The sequence below is a fragment of the Cuculus canorus genome, chromosome 14, assembly GCF_017976375.1.
Source record: "Cuculus canorus isolate bCucCan1 chromosome 14, bCucCan1.pri, whole genome shotgun sequence".
NCBI classification, from domain to species: Eukaryota; Metazoa; Chordata; class Aves; order Cuculiformes; family Cuculidae; genus Cuculus; species Cuculus canorus.
Genome location: NC_071414.1, coordinates 1,752,160 through 1,765,415, shown reverse-complemented (window position 1 = coordinate 1,765,415; position 13,256 = coordinate 1,752,160). Strand labels below are relative to the sequence as shown.

General features: G+C 50.1%; 1 protein-coding gene across 4 annotated transcripts in view; it reads left to right on the top strand.

Moving 5' to 3' along the window:
* Positions 1–13,256, top strand: part of HDAC3 (histone deacetylase 3) — a 15,444-nt gene extending 2,188 nt beyond the window's left edge. For 2 of the 4 annotated variants that reach the window (XM_054079350.1, XM_054079351.1), the window contains exons 3-16: positions 1,535–1,671; positions 1,758–1,900; positions 5,515–5,596; positions 6,325–6,381; positions 6,478–6,533; positions 8,714–8,847; positions 9,106–9,186; positions 9,273–9,346; positions 9,570–9,634; positions 9,975–10,064; positions 10,181–10,239; positions 10,959–11,038; positions 11,620–11,777; positions 12,065–13,256. In XM_054079350.1, the coding sequence (XP_053935325.1) occupies positions 1,555–1,671; positions 1,758–1,900; positions 5,515–5,596; positions 6,325–6,381; positions 6,478–6,533; positions 8,714–8,847; positions 9,106–9,186; positions 9,273–9,346; positions 9,570–9,634; positions 9,975–10,064; positions 10,181–10,239; positions 10,959–11,038; positions 11,620–11,777; positions 12,065–12,134 (1,266 nt within the window). In that variant the 5' untranslated portion in view covers positions 1,535–1,554 and the 3' untranslated portion in view covers positions 12,135–13,256. The remainder of the gene's footprint in view (positions 1–1,534; positions 1,672–1,757; positions 1,901–5,514; positions 5,597–6,324; positions 6,382–6,477; positions 6,534–8,713; positions 8,848–9,105; positions 9,187–9,272; positions 9,347–9,569; positions 9,635–9,974; positions 10,065–10,180; positions 10,240–10,958; positions 11,039–11,619; positions 11,778–12,064) is intronic. The other 2 variants (XM_009568307.2, XM_054079352.1) reach the window with 1 other exon arrangement.

The following is a 13,256-nucleotide window of genomic DNA, read 5'->3' as shown; positions in this document are numbered from 1 at the left end:
TAGTGCAGAGTGAATGGGAAGCTCCCTGAAGTACAGGGCATGTAACTGAATGCCTCACAGGACAAGATCAAGGCAAGAATGGTAGAAGTCTTCTGCCATTCTACCCCTCTTGAGGTGGCTTTTGCCCACTTTGACATGCAGAACCTGCAGCTGCTGATTGTTTGGGGACAACTTGTTTTGTCTCCTGATTGCTTATTCTCCATTTTGGCACAGCGGGATTGCTTTGGAGTTGTTTCAGACCGTTGAGCAGTTTAGTTCTTGGGCTGCCTGGCAGGGTTCCAGTCTCTGCTGTCCGATGCAGAGGCCACGAGTAGCCACTGCCTCTTGTCTGCACAGCCTTGAGCCGTTTGATGTGCCTAGGGAGGGGCCTCAGCCCAGGGCGGGGTTCCCAGCACCAAAGGCTACTCCAGGCACTTCTGGGTTTATGCATCTGGATGTGTGCGTTTATAGACATACATGGAGGGACAGACATGCTTTTACAGTGTCTTTTCGTGGGAATTGCCTCATTAAAGAGGTTGAAAGGGCTTCTGTGTTCATCATTGTGCATAGCTCTTAAACGGAGAGAGGAGGGGAAAGAAGGGCACAAAACTCCATTGCTCAGATTTGTGAGGGGGCTGGGGCTTCCCCCGACCTCCCTCTCTGTGCTTATGTGTCCCATGCATGTTACTAACCCTTCGCAGTCAGGATCTGTAAACCTGCTGTTTCCCCAGTTCATCATCAGCTGGAACTGGGTGAAGTCTTTCAAAATGGTTGTAGTACTTAACCATAGAACTTCACCATCAATTGTTGTTTGCATCTGTAGGTGATTGAAGTCGAGTGATCGAGTCAGGCTTGATCTTAGGCTCTGGAGAGGGACACATGATCAACCTGTCCTGGTGCTGTGTTTTTTCACCTGCAGCCATGCATTGGGGTAGATTCCAAGCTTTTGTGAGCACATGGTGACTCTTTAGGGGGGAATCATAAGCTGTTGGGAGCACACAGTGACACATTAGAGGTAAATCCCAAGCACATGGATTTCTGTTCCACTGTGGACCTCTGTGAGCTACAGATGGACCTCTACTCCAATGTGGACCTCTGTGCTGCAGGACACAGCTGCCTCACCATGGTCTGCATGGGAATCTCTGCTCTGGCATGTGTAGTGCCTCCTCCCTCTCCTTCTCCACTGACCTTGGTGCCTGCAGAGTTGCTTCCCTCACATTCTTCTCTCCCTCTTCTCTTCCCACATCCTCTCTCAAGCTGCAATTGCTGTTGTGCAGGCCTTTTTTGCCCCCTTCTTACACATCTTGTCCCAGAAGCGCTTTCACGGTTCCTGACGGAATCAGCCTTGGTCAAGTTGTGAGTCCGTCTTGGAGTGGGTGACATTGGCTCTATTGAACATGGAGGAAGCTTCCAGCAGCTTCTCACAGAAGCCACCCCTGTAGCCTCCCTGCTACCAAACCCAGTGAAGTCATGGAGTCTCCATCCCTGGAGATGTTTAAAGGACTGGTAGATGAAGTGCTCAGAGATATAGTTTTCTACTGGTGGTCTTTTCCAGTCAAACAATTCTGTGATTCTATGAAACTACTGGCACACAAACCCAGTAGAGCAGCTTCATGGAGCAACTTCAGTTGGAACCAACACGACTGTCCGGAACCTCATGTGTTGAAATGTGTTTTGATCCACCTCAGGCAGGTATTTGTCAATCAGCTTAACATCTCTTCTAGCCAAAGTAAACAGGAGTTTGGATGGGAAATAAATCTTACCTTTCTCTCCTGAAGGTTTTCAAACCATACCAGGCATCCCAGCATGACATGTGCCGGTTCCACTCCGAGGACTACATAGACTTCCTGCAGAGAGTGAGTCCCAACAATATGCAAGGCTTCACCAAGAGCCTCAACGCCTTCAATGTGGGTGATGACTGGTGAGTGCTTCCTGCGGTTGGGAAGGCCGCTTCCACACTGCTTCTACCTGGAGAGCTCTTCTAGAATGTCCCATTCCTTACTTGTTTTTACCCAGAGCGAGGTGCGTGTCCCTCCTGTTTATATTGAATTACTGAATCTCCAGGATTCCTGTCCCTTCTCCTTAGACCTTGCAGACCAACTTTTAAGACCTGTATTCTAGCTGTAAGCTTGTTGGATTAGAGACTTGCTCTACTTGTTACTACAGAGCCTCCAGTTCTTCTTAAACATGCTAACTAGTTAAGTAACTGCCTGTCATTTTAGCTACCTCAACATGTGGTGTTAAATCCACTACAGCTTTGAGAGCCTGGTTTTCAGGTAGAACTAAGGAGGTGCTCATGCTCTGTACAAAACTGCATGAGATCTCGTCGAGAATCATAGACTCAGAATCACCAGGTTGGAAAGGACCCACTGGATCATCGAGTCCAACCATTCCTAACACTCCCTTAAACCATGTCCCTAAGCACTTCATCAACCTGTTCTTTAAACACCTCCAGGGAAGGTGACTCGACCACCTCCCTGGGCAGCCTCTGCCAGTGCCCAATGACTCCTTCTGTGAAGAATTTTTTTCTGATATCCAGCCTGAACTTCCCCTGGCGGAGCTTGAGGCCATTCCCCCTTGTCCTGTCCTCCGTCACTTAGGAGAAGAGGCCAGCTCCCTCCTCTCCACAACCTCCTTTCAGCTAGTTGTAGAGAGTAATAAGGTCTCCCCTCAGCCTCCTCTTCTCCAGGCTAAACAACCCCAGCTCTCTCAGCCGCTCCTCATAAGACTTGTTCTCCAGCCCCCTCACCAGCTTTGTTGCTCTTCTCTGGACACGCTCCAGGGCCTCAACATCCTTCTTGTGGTGAGGAGCCCAGAAATGAACACAGTACTCAAGGTGCGATCTCACCAGTGCCGAGTACAGAGGGAGAATCACCTCCCTGGACCTGCTGGTCACACCGTTTCTGATAGAAGCCAAGGTGCCATTGGCCTTCTTGGCCCCCTGGGCACACTGCTGGCTCATGTTCAGTCGGCTGTCAACCAGCACTCCCAGATCCTTCTCCTCTGTACAGCTCTCCAGCCACTCTTCCCCCAGTCTGTAGCGCTGCATAGGGTTGTTGTGCCCCAAGTGCAGGACCCGGCATTTGGCCTTGTTAAACCTCATGCCATTGGTCTCAGCCCAGCGGTCCAACCTGTTCAGATCCCTTTGCAGAGCCTCCCTACCCTCCAGCAGATCCACACTTCCACCCAGCATAGTGTCATCCGCAAACTTGCTATGGGTGCACTCAATGCCTTCATCCAGGTCATTGATAAAGACATTGAATATTCGGCTGTTAACCGAAAGGTTGATGGTTTGAGCCCACACAGGGATGCCTTAGGTTGAGGGAGGTGATTCTGCCCCTCTGTTCCTCTCTTGTGAGGCCTCATCTGGAGTATTGTGTCCAGTTCTGGAATCCTCAAATAAGGAGACAGAGCTGTTGAAACGGGTCCAGAGGAGGCTACAAAGATGATCAGAGGGCTGGAGCACCTCCCATACGAGGACAGGCTGAGAGGGTTGGGGTTATTCAGCCTGGAGAAGAGAAGGCTCCAGGGAGACCTTATAGCGACCTTCCAGTACCTGAAAGGGGCTACAAGAAAGCTGGGGAGGGGCTGTTCACAGAGGGTTGTAGTGACAGGAGAGGGGGCAATGGGTATAAACTGGAGAGGGGCAGATTTAGGCTAGACACAAGGAAGAATTTCTTCACCATGAGAGTGGTGAGGCCCTGGCACAGGTTGCCCAGGGAAGCTGAGGCTGCCCCATCCCTGGAGTTGTTCGAGGCCAGGTTGGATGGGGCCTTGGGCAGCCTGATCTAGTGGGATGTCCCTGCCTGTGACAGGGTGGTTGGAACTGGATGGTCTTTAAGGTCCCTTCCAATCCAAACTATTCTATGATTCTATGATATTCAGTTCCAGAATTTAAGGTGAAACTTGACGGAAATGTGTGGAAGGGCTCTGAGGGTGACTGAGGAAACAGCAATGTGGCTCATCTGGTTCGGTTTGAGTTCTTCATCCTGAAGAAGAGAATGCTGCAGGGAGACCTTAGGGCACCTTCGAGTACTGAAAGAGGCTCCAGGAAAGCTGGGGAGGGGCTCTTGGTCAAAGAGTTCAGGGATAGGACGACGGGGAATGGTTTTAAGCTGAAAGAGGAGAGATTGAGATGAGATCTTAGGAAGAAATTTGTTACTGTGGGGATGGTGAGACCCTGGCCCAGATTGCCCAGAGAAGTTGTGGCTGCCCCATCCCTGGAGGTGTTCAAGGCCAGGTTGGATGGGGCTTGGAGCAACCTGATGCAGTGGGAGGTGTCCCTGCCTGTGGCAGGAGGTGGAACTGGATGGGCTTTAAGGTGCCTTCTGACCCAAACCATGGTTCTATGACATGGAGCTCCTGCGTAACCAGCTCACTGCCATCAGATCACAAACCACATTCATGGTCAAGTTATGGCTTAAAGACTGGGTTTCACTTCCCCTTTAATTTCTGATAAAATGATGTTTTCTGGTCATCAGAGCAGTGATGCTGCGGAACCGTCTCCTGGCTCTCAGCCTGATCATTAAAACCCAGGCTATACTAGCATCTCCTTGGGGTAACAGTGTTCTCTAGCTGAGATAACTCCTCCCCTGACAGGATTTACAGGTCTCCCCTCACAGAATACAATGAACAATCTTACGCTCTGATAGCCCTTAGAATCGTAGAATCATGGAACTGTTTGGGTTGGAAAGGACCTTTGAAGTTGGCCTGTGGGCAACCTGTGCCAGGGCCAAACCACCCTCCCAGGAAAATATCTCTTCCTTATACCTCATCTCAATCTCCCCTCTTTCAGCTGAAAGCCGTTCCCTCTAATTCTGTCCCTGCACTCCCTGATCAAGCCATGTAAAGCCCCTTTACAGCTTTCCTGGAGGCCCTTTCAGGACTTGTAGCTGCTCTAAGGTCTCCGTGGAGCCTTCTCTTCTCCAGGCTGAATAACCCCAACTCTGTCAGCCTGTCCTCGTACGGGAGGTGCTGCAGCCCGTGGATCATCTTTGTGGCCTCCTCTGGACTCTCTCATGTCCCGTGTTCCCGTACTCCACTTGTGCCTGGACTGGCTCTGCCTGGTGGGATGGATCAGACCTCAGTGCTGTCTGAGGAGCAACGTTCATCTCCAACTGGGGACTGTGAGCTGGGAAGCAGAGAGGGGTGGCATCTCCCAGCTGGGGGCAGACAGTACGGGAGCAGAGCAGTCCTCAGAGCAGAGCAGTCCTCCCCTCTCGTGATGTTGTGTCCTTGCTCTGGGCTCAACTCAGCAGGCCTGTGGGAAAGACGTGGGCACATGTGAGCAGAGGAGCCTTTCCAGGCTGGCTCTGAAGCTTTGGTGATGGTTATCAAATTCCTGTGTTTCCCATTGTGTATGGATCACTCCCTGCTGTTGTGAACAGGGTCAGAGTGATCCCACATTAACTCTTACCCAGAGAATGAGTTTTGATCTGCCTCAGGCAGTGTCCCTAGATATTATTCCTGGCTTTGCCCTGGGGAATTGGGGAGGAATGAGAAGTTGCTCTGTTTGAATTGTGGTTTCTTTTTCAGCCCGGTGTTTCCAGGCCTCTTCGAATTCTGCTCCCGCTACACTGGGGCCTCCCTGCAGGGAGCAACGCAGCTGAACAACAAGGTAACAGAACCAATATGCTCCTCTTTTTCAAACACAAGCAGAAGCCAACTGGATTTGAGTTTAAGGAGAACCTCATGGATATGTTTTGTAAAGTAAATAGCAAGTGCTGCTGTGTCGGGATGTCAATATCTAGCGCTGTATGACTTGAGACCATCCCTGCGCTGCCAGAGGCAACTGTTTAGTAAGCCTTTAATCAAGGGAAACCCACAGGACATTGATGCCACCTATATTGAAGTCACAGAGCACTCTCGGTGCTGTAGAACAAACCTGGGATCTCCAGGGAAACCTGGGAAACCTTGAGAGTATTTCTAGGGCTCAGTGGGACCATACAGAAGGTCTGAAGAGAGTCCCTTGTGAGGGTGTCAACCAGGACTACAGATTTGAGGCCTTTAGGGTGCTGAGAAAGGTCTGAGGAGTGTAAAGTGGAAGGAATGTAAACTGTATGTGCCTGGTGCTCTGCCTGGAGCAGGGAGCAGTGGTGGGAGATCTTAGTGGTCCAACAATGTAGATAAGGGCACAGGACAAATCCAGTTAGGATAAGGTGTAACCAACACTGTTGGCTGGGCTAGTGACTAAGATAGAGCTTTGGAAAGGTCCTTGTAGGAGAAGGAAAGTCCAGAAGGGTGTTTGTAGGCCACAGGGCTGGGCAGGTTGAGGTGGGTGCGCTGGGGATGTGGGTACAAGGTTGTCTCTGTGCTGTCACCCTAAATTTCTCCTTCCTTCCCCAGATCTGTGATATTGCAATAAACTGGGCAGGAGGCCTGCACCATGCCAAAAAGTTTGAGGTAAGGAGGCAAACCTCCATTCTCCTCTGTCTTTTCAAGGCCCATGGCTCTGTGTTGATTCCATTCTAATGCTGTTGGGTTTTCTTTGTCTTGCAGGCTTCTGGGTTTTGTTATGTTAACGACATTGTTATTGGCATCCTGGAGCTGCTCAAGTAAGGACATGGGCCCAGCACGGAACTGTTTGGGCTTGTGTCTTGGTTTCCTTTTGATGTTTCTCTGCTCTCTCTCTGTTTCCCCTCTTCACTTGTGTTTCCAGAGTCTGGGAAGGCCAACAAATGGTTTTTTTGTAGAATCATGGAATGGTTTGAATTGGAAGGGATCTCAAAGCCCATCCAGTTCCAACCCCTGCTACGGGCAGGGACATCTCCCACTGCATCAGATTGCTCCAAGCCCCATCCAACCTGGTGTTGAACACCTCCAGGGATGGGGCAGCTACCACTGCTCTGGGCAACCTGGGCCAGGGCCTCACCACCCTCTTTGTGAGGAATTTCTTCCTAATGTCTAATCTAAATCTTCCCCCTTGCAATTTAAAGACATTCCCCCTTGCCCTGTCACTACAGGTCCTTGTAAAAAGTCCTTCACCAGCTTTCCTGTAGATGTCCTTCAGGTCCTGGAAGCTGCTCTAAGGTCTCCCCAGAGCCTTCTTTTCTCCAGGCTGAACAACCCCAACTCTCTCAGCCTGTCCTCATATGGAAGGTGCTCCAGCCGTTGGATCATCTTCGTGGCCCCCTCTGGACTCTTTCCAACACTTCCATGTTCTTATGTTGAGGATTCCAGAACTGGACACAATACTCCAGGTGGGATTGTTTTGGCCTGGTCTTCCCTTTAGGCACAAGAAGTGGGGCTTGAGAACTGAAATATCTGACTCCAGTTTTGTTGCATGCAGCTTGAGTGAAACCCCAGAGTTTTTCAATTCCATTTCTTCTCACCCATATGTGAAATACTCATTTTGGGGTTTCCTGAGCCTCAGCAGTTTTGCTGCGCTGAATCTTTTGTAGATAAATGCAAGTTATGGCTCACCAGAGGCATTAAGTGGCTCAGATCCTTCTTGATTTGCTTGAGTGGCTTAAGAACCGGACTTGAGCAACACATGGCTGATCAAAGGGCGCTTGCTTTGAGTAGAAAAGAGTCAGAGATTTATATGTTTTTAAGACTATATGTGATATTCATCATCTTTTGTACTTCCAACCGCCCTTGTTACACCTGAGGCAAGGTGTTGGGGCCTTAGGAAAATTTGAGGTTGACCAGAGTAGTTACATGACTGATGGCTTTGGGAGTGAGTGGGCTTGCCCCATTTATGGGATGTATTTGGGCTTCTTGTGCCTCATTCCTCTCTGCCAGTCATCTCTGCTCTATGTTTGGAACCTCAGGACTTCACTTTGTATCCCTGCATGCCCATTTTCGGGTTGCACATGACTCCCATGGGCCAGAGGCTTCACATACAGCCCAGTTACCCCCATGGGAGATTATAAAATATCCTTATTCTTTTATTCCCTGTTTTCAGGAACCATTTCCAGAGCAGGTGTTACATTTGGGCTTGCCTCCCACCACAGGAGCACTTGGTGCCTCTGCTCTTGGAAGGCCCCTTTCTCCTTCTACCATTGTGCAAGGGCTCAAGGGCTTTTTCTCCTCACTGTCATTTCTGTATGAGATGAATGATCTGGGCTGTCTGGAATGGTTTATGTCTCTGTTGGGAGACCAAGGCAAGATACTGCATCAGCACCATCAGCCCCTTTGGTCAGATCACTGCTTAAAGCTATGGTTCCAAGGCAGATGGCACAAACCACATACTCTTCTTCTGACCCAAACCATGGCTCTGTGACGTGGAGCTCCTGTGTAACCAGCTCGCTGTCATCAGGTCACAAACCACATTCATGGTTTTACTTCCCCTTTCGTTTCTGGTAAGGTGATGTTTCTGTGCTTCCTTCCAACCCAAACCATTCCATGATTTAATGTTAAAAATCATTGGAGCTCTTAAAGATTAAGTAACAACAGATTGTTTTTAGAAGAAACCAAACCCTGCAGCTTTCTAACCCCTAGGTAGTTAAAATAGGTTCTCTTTTGCTTTCCACCATATTTCTGGCCCCACGTGGAAACCTTTTATTCCAGTGTCTCTTCCCAAGCATATGGGAGTGTTTTAGTTGTGGGGTGTTTGCATGCAGATATCGCTCATCTAAAGCCATGGGATGGTACAGGTGAGTTCTTTTGGCCATTGGGTTTGCAGACAGATGGTGGTGTTGGTTTCAGAGCTCTGGGCGATACCAAGATGTGGGAACAGTGAGGTTGTGTACGGTGCTGTCAGCAATGCTGCTTTTCCTGTTGTATTCAATAGATATCACCCACGTGTTCTGTACATTGATATCGATATCCATCATGGAGACGGCGTACAGGAGGCTTTCTACCTGACTGACCGTGTCATGACGGTGTCATTTCACAAATATGGGAACTACTTCTTTCCTGGTACAGGTATGTATTTCCCTTGCAGCGCGAGCCTAGCCTCACTTCTGAAGCATTTGAAAGGTCCTCTGGATTTTAAAAGTGTAAACCCACCAAATTACAGCTGCAGGGAGAAATTATGGAAGAAAGAGCATGGAAAAGCAGTTAGAGAGGAAAAGAATTGTAGTCACGTGTAAGAAAGAGGGATCCTAGCTGGTTGAGGAGATCTAAACCCAGACCAGATCTGGCCTCAGAGTTGTTGGGGCTTTCCTCTCTTTCCCTGCCCAGGTGACATGTACGAAGTCGGCGCAGAGAGTGGTCGTTATTACTGTCTCAATGTGCCGCTACGAGACGGCATTGATGACCAAAGTAAGTCGGTGTTCCTTGCCGTTCCCCTGGACGTTTGCTGGTCCTTCTGCTCCAGAGCAGTGATTAATCTCCCTTTCTCTTCCAAGGTTACAAACACCTCTTCCAGCCAGTCATTAACCAGGTGGTGGATTACTACCAGCCTACCTGCATAGTGCTGCAGGTAAGGAAACATTCTTCTGCATACATGTCCATCTCTTCCAGAGGCTGCAGGTTGGAGGGAGGTCCTATCCATTTACCTTCTTTTTCCAGAGATCAGGGTTGATGTATCCTTGCTGAGTTCCTATTTGTACCTTCTGGTGTTGAGGGTGGCTGAGGGATGGGGTTGGAATGTTTGGAAAGCAATGCCTCCATAGCCAGAACTCAGTTGTTTTTCTGTTCCCCAGTGTGGTGCAGATTCCCTCGGCTGTGACCGCTTGGGCTGTTTTAACCTCAGTATAAGAGGACATGGGTGAGTACAGCAGGGCTTTGGCAGAGCCAGGTGGTTTGAAGGACCAGCATTTGGTCTGAAGGGCTCTGATGGCTCCTCTGTTGTGAGGCTTGAGCTTCAACTTTGGCCTTCCATCATCACCATCAGTTTTCTGGGGTATTTTAACTCTTGTGTGACAGAAAGGGTCACGGAATGAAGCAATGTACAAGGCAGATAGTGCAGTGTAGAGCCTGGTTCAGGCTTCCCGCATGGAAGCCCTGAGCTCCAGATGTATTCCTGCCATGTTTGACAGCATGGTGGCATTGCTGACACGTGAGTGTGCGCTGAGTTAACAGCTTTGATATCTTTTGTGGCTTTCTAGGGAGTGCGTGGAGTATGTGAAGAGCTTCAACATCCCCTTGCTGGTGCTGGGAGGAGGAGGCTACACAGTCCGTAACGTGGCACGGTGTTGGTGAGTCTCCTTTGTGCTTGTTGAAGATTGCTGGTCAAGCAGACGCTGTGTGCTTTGTCCCTGAGTGCACTGTGCAGCTTCTTCTGGACTGAGCTCCTCTTGTTCCATGTTTTCAGGACGTATGAAACATCGTTGCTTGTAGATGAAGCAATTAGTGAAGAGCTCCCATACAGTGGTGAGTTGGAGTTGGTTTTTCCTCATTAGCTGAGCTAAAGTAGCTGTTACCAGCTGAAGAATTAACACTTCTGTTTTGCATTGGCCAGAGATAAGACCAGGGCCAAGGTGATAGCACTTAGACCTGATAAGATCAAGGTCATTCTTTGTCTCCTGCTGCCCACTTGTATTCTTAGCTGGGCAGACACACCCATACTGTGCCATGTGTCATTTACTGTGGATCATTTCCTGTTCAGTGACCTGAGGGTTACTTTACCTCACTCTGTTTCATAGAATCATGGAATGGTTTGATTCAGAAGGAACCTTGGAGCCCATCCAGTTCTACACCCCTGCTGTGGCCAGGGACACCTTCCACTGGATCTGGTTGCTCCAAGGCCCATCCAACCTGGTCTGCAACACCTCCAGGGATGGGGCAGCCACCACTGCTTTGGGCAACCTGGGCCAGGGCCTCATCACCCTTACAGGAAAACATTTCTCCCTAACATCTCATCTCAGTCTCCCCTCTTTCAGCTCAAAACCATTCCCCCTCGTCCTTTCATGTAATTCCATGTAGTTACAGAGTAATTCCATGTAGTTACAGAGTAAGTGCATCGCTGTTTTTTAGGGTGGGGTCGCCCCTGTTGAGGTGGGAGAGTGAGCTCTGCTTCCCCGCAGGGCTGTGCAGGTGCTGGCTGACTCTTCTGCCTCCATTCTGTAACTCCCTTACTCCTTCCACCACAGAGTACTTTGAATACTTTGCTCCGGACTTCACCCTGCATCCTGATGTCAGCACGAGGATTGAAAATCAGAACTCCCGGCAGGTGAGCACTTGCAGCTGCAGGGCAAGAACCCTGGAGGTTGCCTGTGAAACCAGATGGAGCCCAGGTAAGGAGCTCTTGAGGGGCAGAAAGCTGACTAAGAACAGCAGAGCCTTTCCTCTGGAATGTCAGAAACAGAGCTTTGAGAACCTTGCTGGGTTGTCTCACTGTTTTCATAGAATGTGCTCAGAGCCCTATCCACCCTGGCCTTGAACACCTCCAGGGATGAAGCAGCCACCGCTTCTCTGGGCAACCTGGGCCAATCCCTCCCTACCCTCTTCGTGGAGAATTTCTTCCTAATGTCTAATCTAAATCTTTCCCCTTCCAATTTTAAACCATTCCTCCTCATGCCATCCCTGCACTCCCTGATCAAAAGCCCCTCCCCAGCTTTCCTGGAGCCCTTCTCAGTTCTAGGAAGCTGTTCTAAGGTCCCCCAGCACCTTTTCTGTGTGTTTAAATGAACTCTCCCACCTCCTCTTCTCAGATAAATAGCTTTTTGCACAGGTTTCTGTATTGTGGCCACCATGCAGGTGATGCAGACAGGCAGCAGCACTAACGGCCAATCCTTCTCTTTTTCTGCCTAGTACTTGGATCAGATCAGACAGACGATATTTGAGAATCTGAAGATGCTGAACCATGCTCCCAGCGTGCAGATCCATGATGTCCCTTCTGACCTGCTTAGCTACGATCGCACAGATGAGCCTGATCCGGAGGAGAGAGGCTCTGAGGAAAACTACAGCAGGTACCAGCTCTCGTTCTGGAGAAACGGACTTCCCTTTCCCTTTCTGTCCCTTCTGGGATGGGCAGGTGACCCACTGGAGACATCTGTTACCTAGAAGAGATACTACATTGCTTCTACATCTCTGGTTTTATCTGGGTAGCCTTTCCTGAGAAATGTGCTGTCTCCTTATTTCCTGGGGTGTTTGGGTGCAGGGTGTGCTCTGAGTATTGGCAGTGTGACCTGTGCATTCATCTCTGGCCCCAAGCGCTTCTAGACTCTCCTCACTGACCGTGGTTCTCTTTCCGCAGGCCTGAAGCTGCTAACGAGTTTTATGACGGTGACCACGATAACGACAAAGAAAGCGACGTGGAGATCTGAGGGCTTTGTGGTGGGGCTCAGAACTGCAGGGGGCCCCACATTGGACATGGGTGCTTGGTGCTGTTAACTGGACCATGCAGGAACCATTTCGCCCTCCCTTCGTGTTTGATTGCGTGCGGTGGCAGCGGGAACGGCACCACTGCTACCTGGAGAGGCAGAGAGCACTGCAACATTTTCCTTACGGTCCTGGCTGTCACCGCTGTGGGCAATGGACATTCAAGTAGCGCTCAAATTCGTGCTGTGTGCTGGATGGCAGCTGGGCAACTGCCGTCAGAGCCTGACCTGTGCTGGTTCAGCCACCCCTGAAACTCCCTGTAGGCTCCTTCTGGCAAGGTGGGAGCTGGAGCGGTTGTGCCTACGATCCCTGCCTCTCCTCAGCGGGAACACCCAACACATTCTGCTCTCCCAGCCCTCCACTCTGGTACCCAGTCGATCATCCTGCACCGAGGGCTGCTTCCTGACCTCCTTTCTGACCATCCTACACTCCACAGTTCAAGGAAAACTGTTAGAGAAGACCAGACCAGTTGTGGGATGAGGGTCAGGAGCATCCCAGGAGCAGGGGGCAGCTGATGGAACAGGATGGAGGAATGCATGCAGGGCGTCGTTTTGTTTGTTTCCCCCCATACTCAATTCTGTGTTCACAAACGAGTGCTGCAACATTTGCCGAGTTGGACCTAACTTCCCCGTTTCTGTTATTCCTCGAGAGGCTCAAATCGCTGTGGAACAGAGGTTTGGCTGCCAAGGTCAGTACATAGTGCGTCTTGCACCTCTAATGTCACTTCCAGCTGGGTTTTCCAGGTTCACACATGGCTCTTCTATGCGGTAGCGAGAGATGTAGGCTGCTTGCTCTGAGTGGAAACCGTTCCCTCCTGGCTGTGCCCAGGAGATGTCGCTCTGCCCGTGGGTGAGGGAAGCTGCTTCCCCCATGTCCTTGTCTCCTGTTCACACAGCAGAGATTTTTCTTGGCCATCCCTCAAATCCCAAACTTTGCTGCTTCTTCTCCAAAGCCATCACCTGGTACCTGTCCTGGGTTGGAGCGCGGCAGGGGGTTTAGCCTCTGTACCGTTCTGTTTACCGATGTCTTTAAACATTAAACGAAGAGACAGTATTTTTCTTACCTGA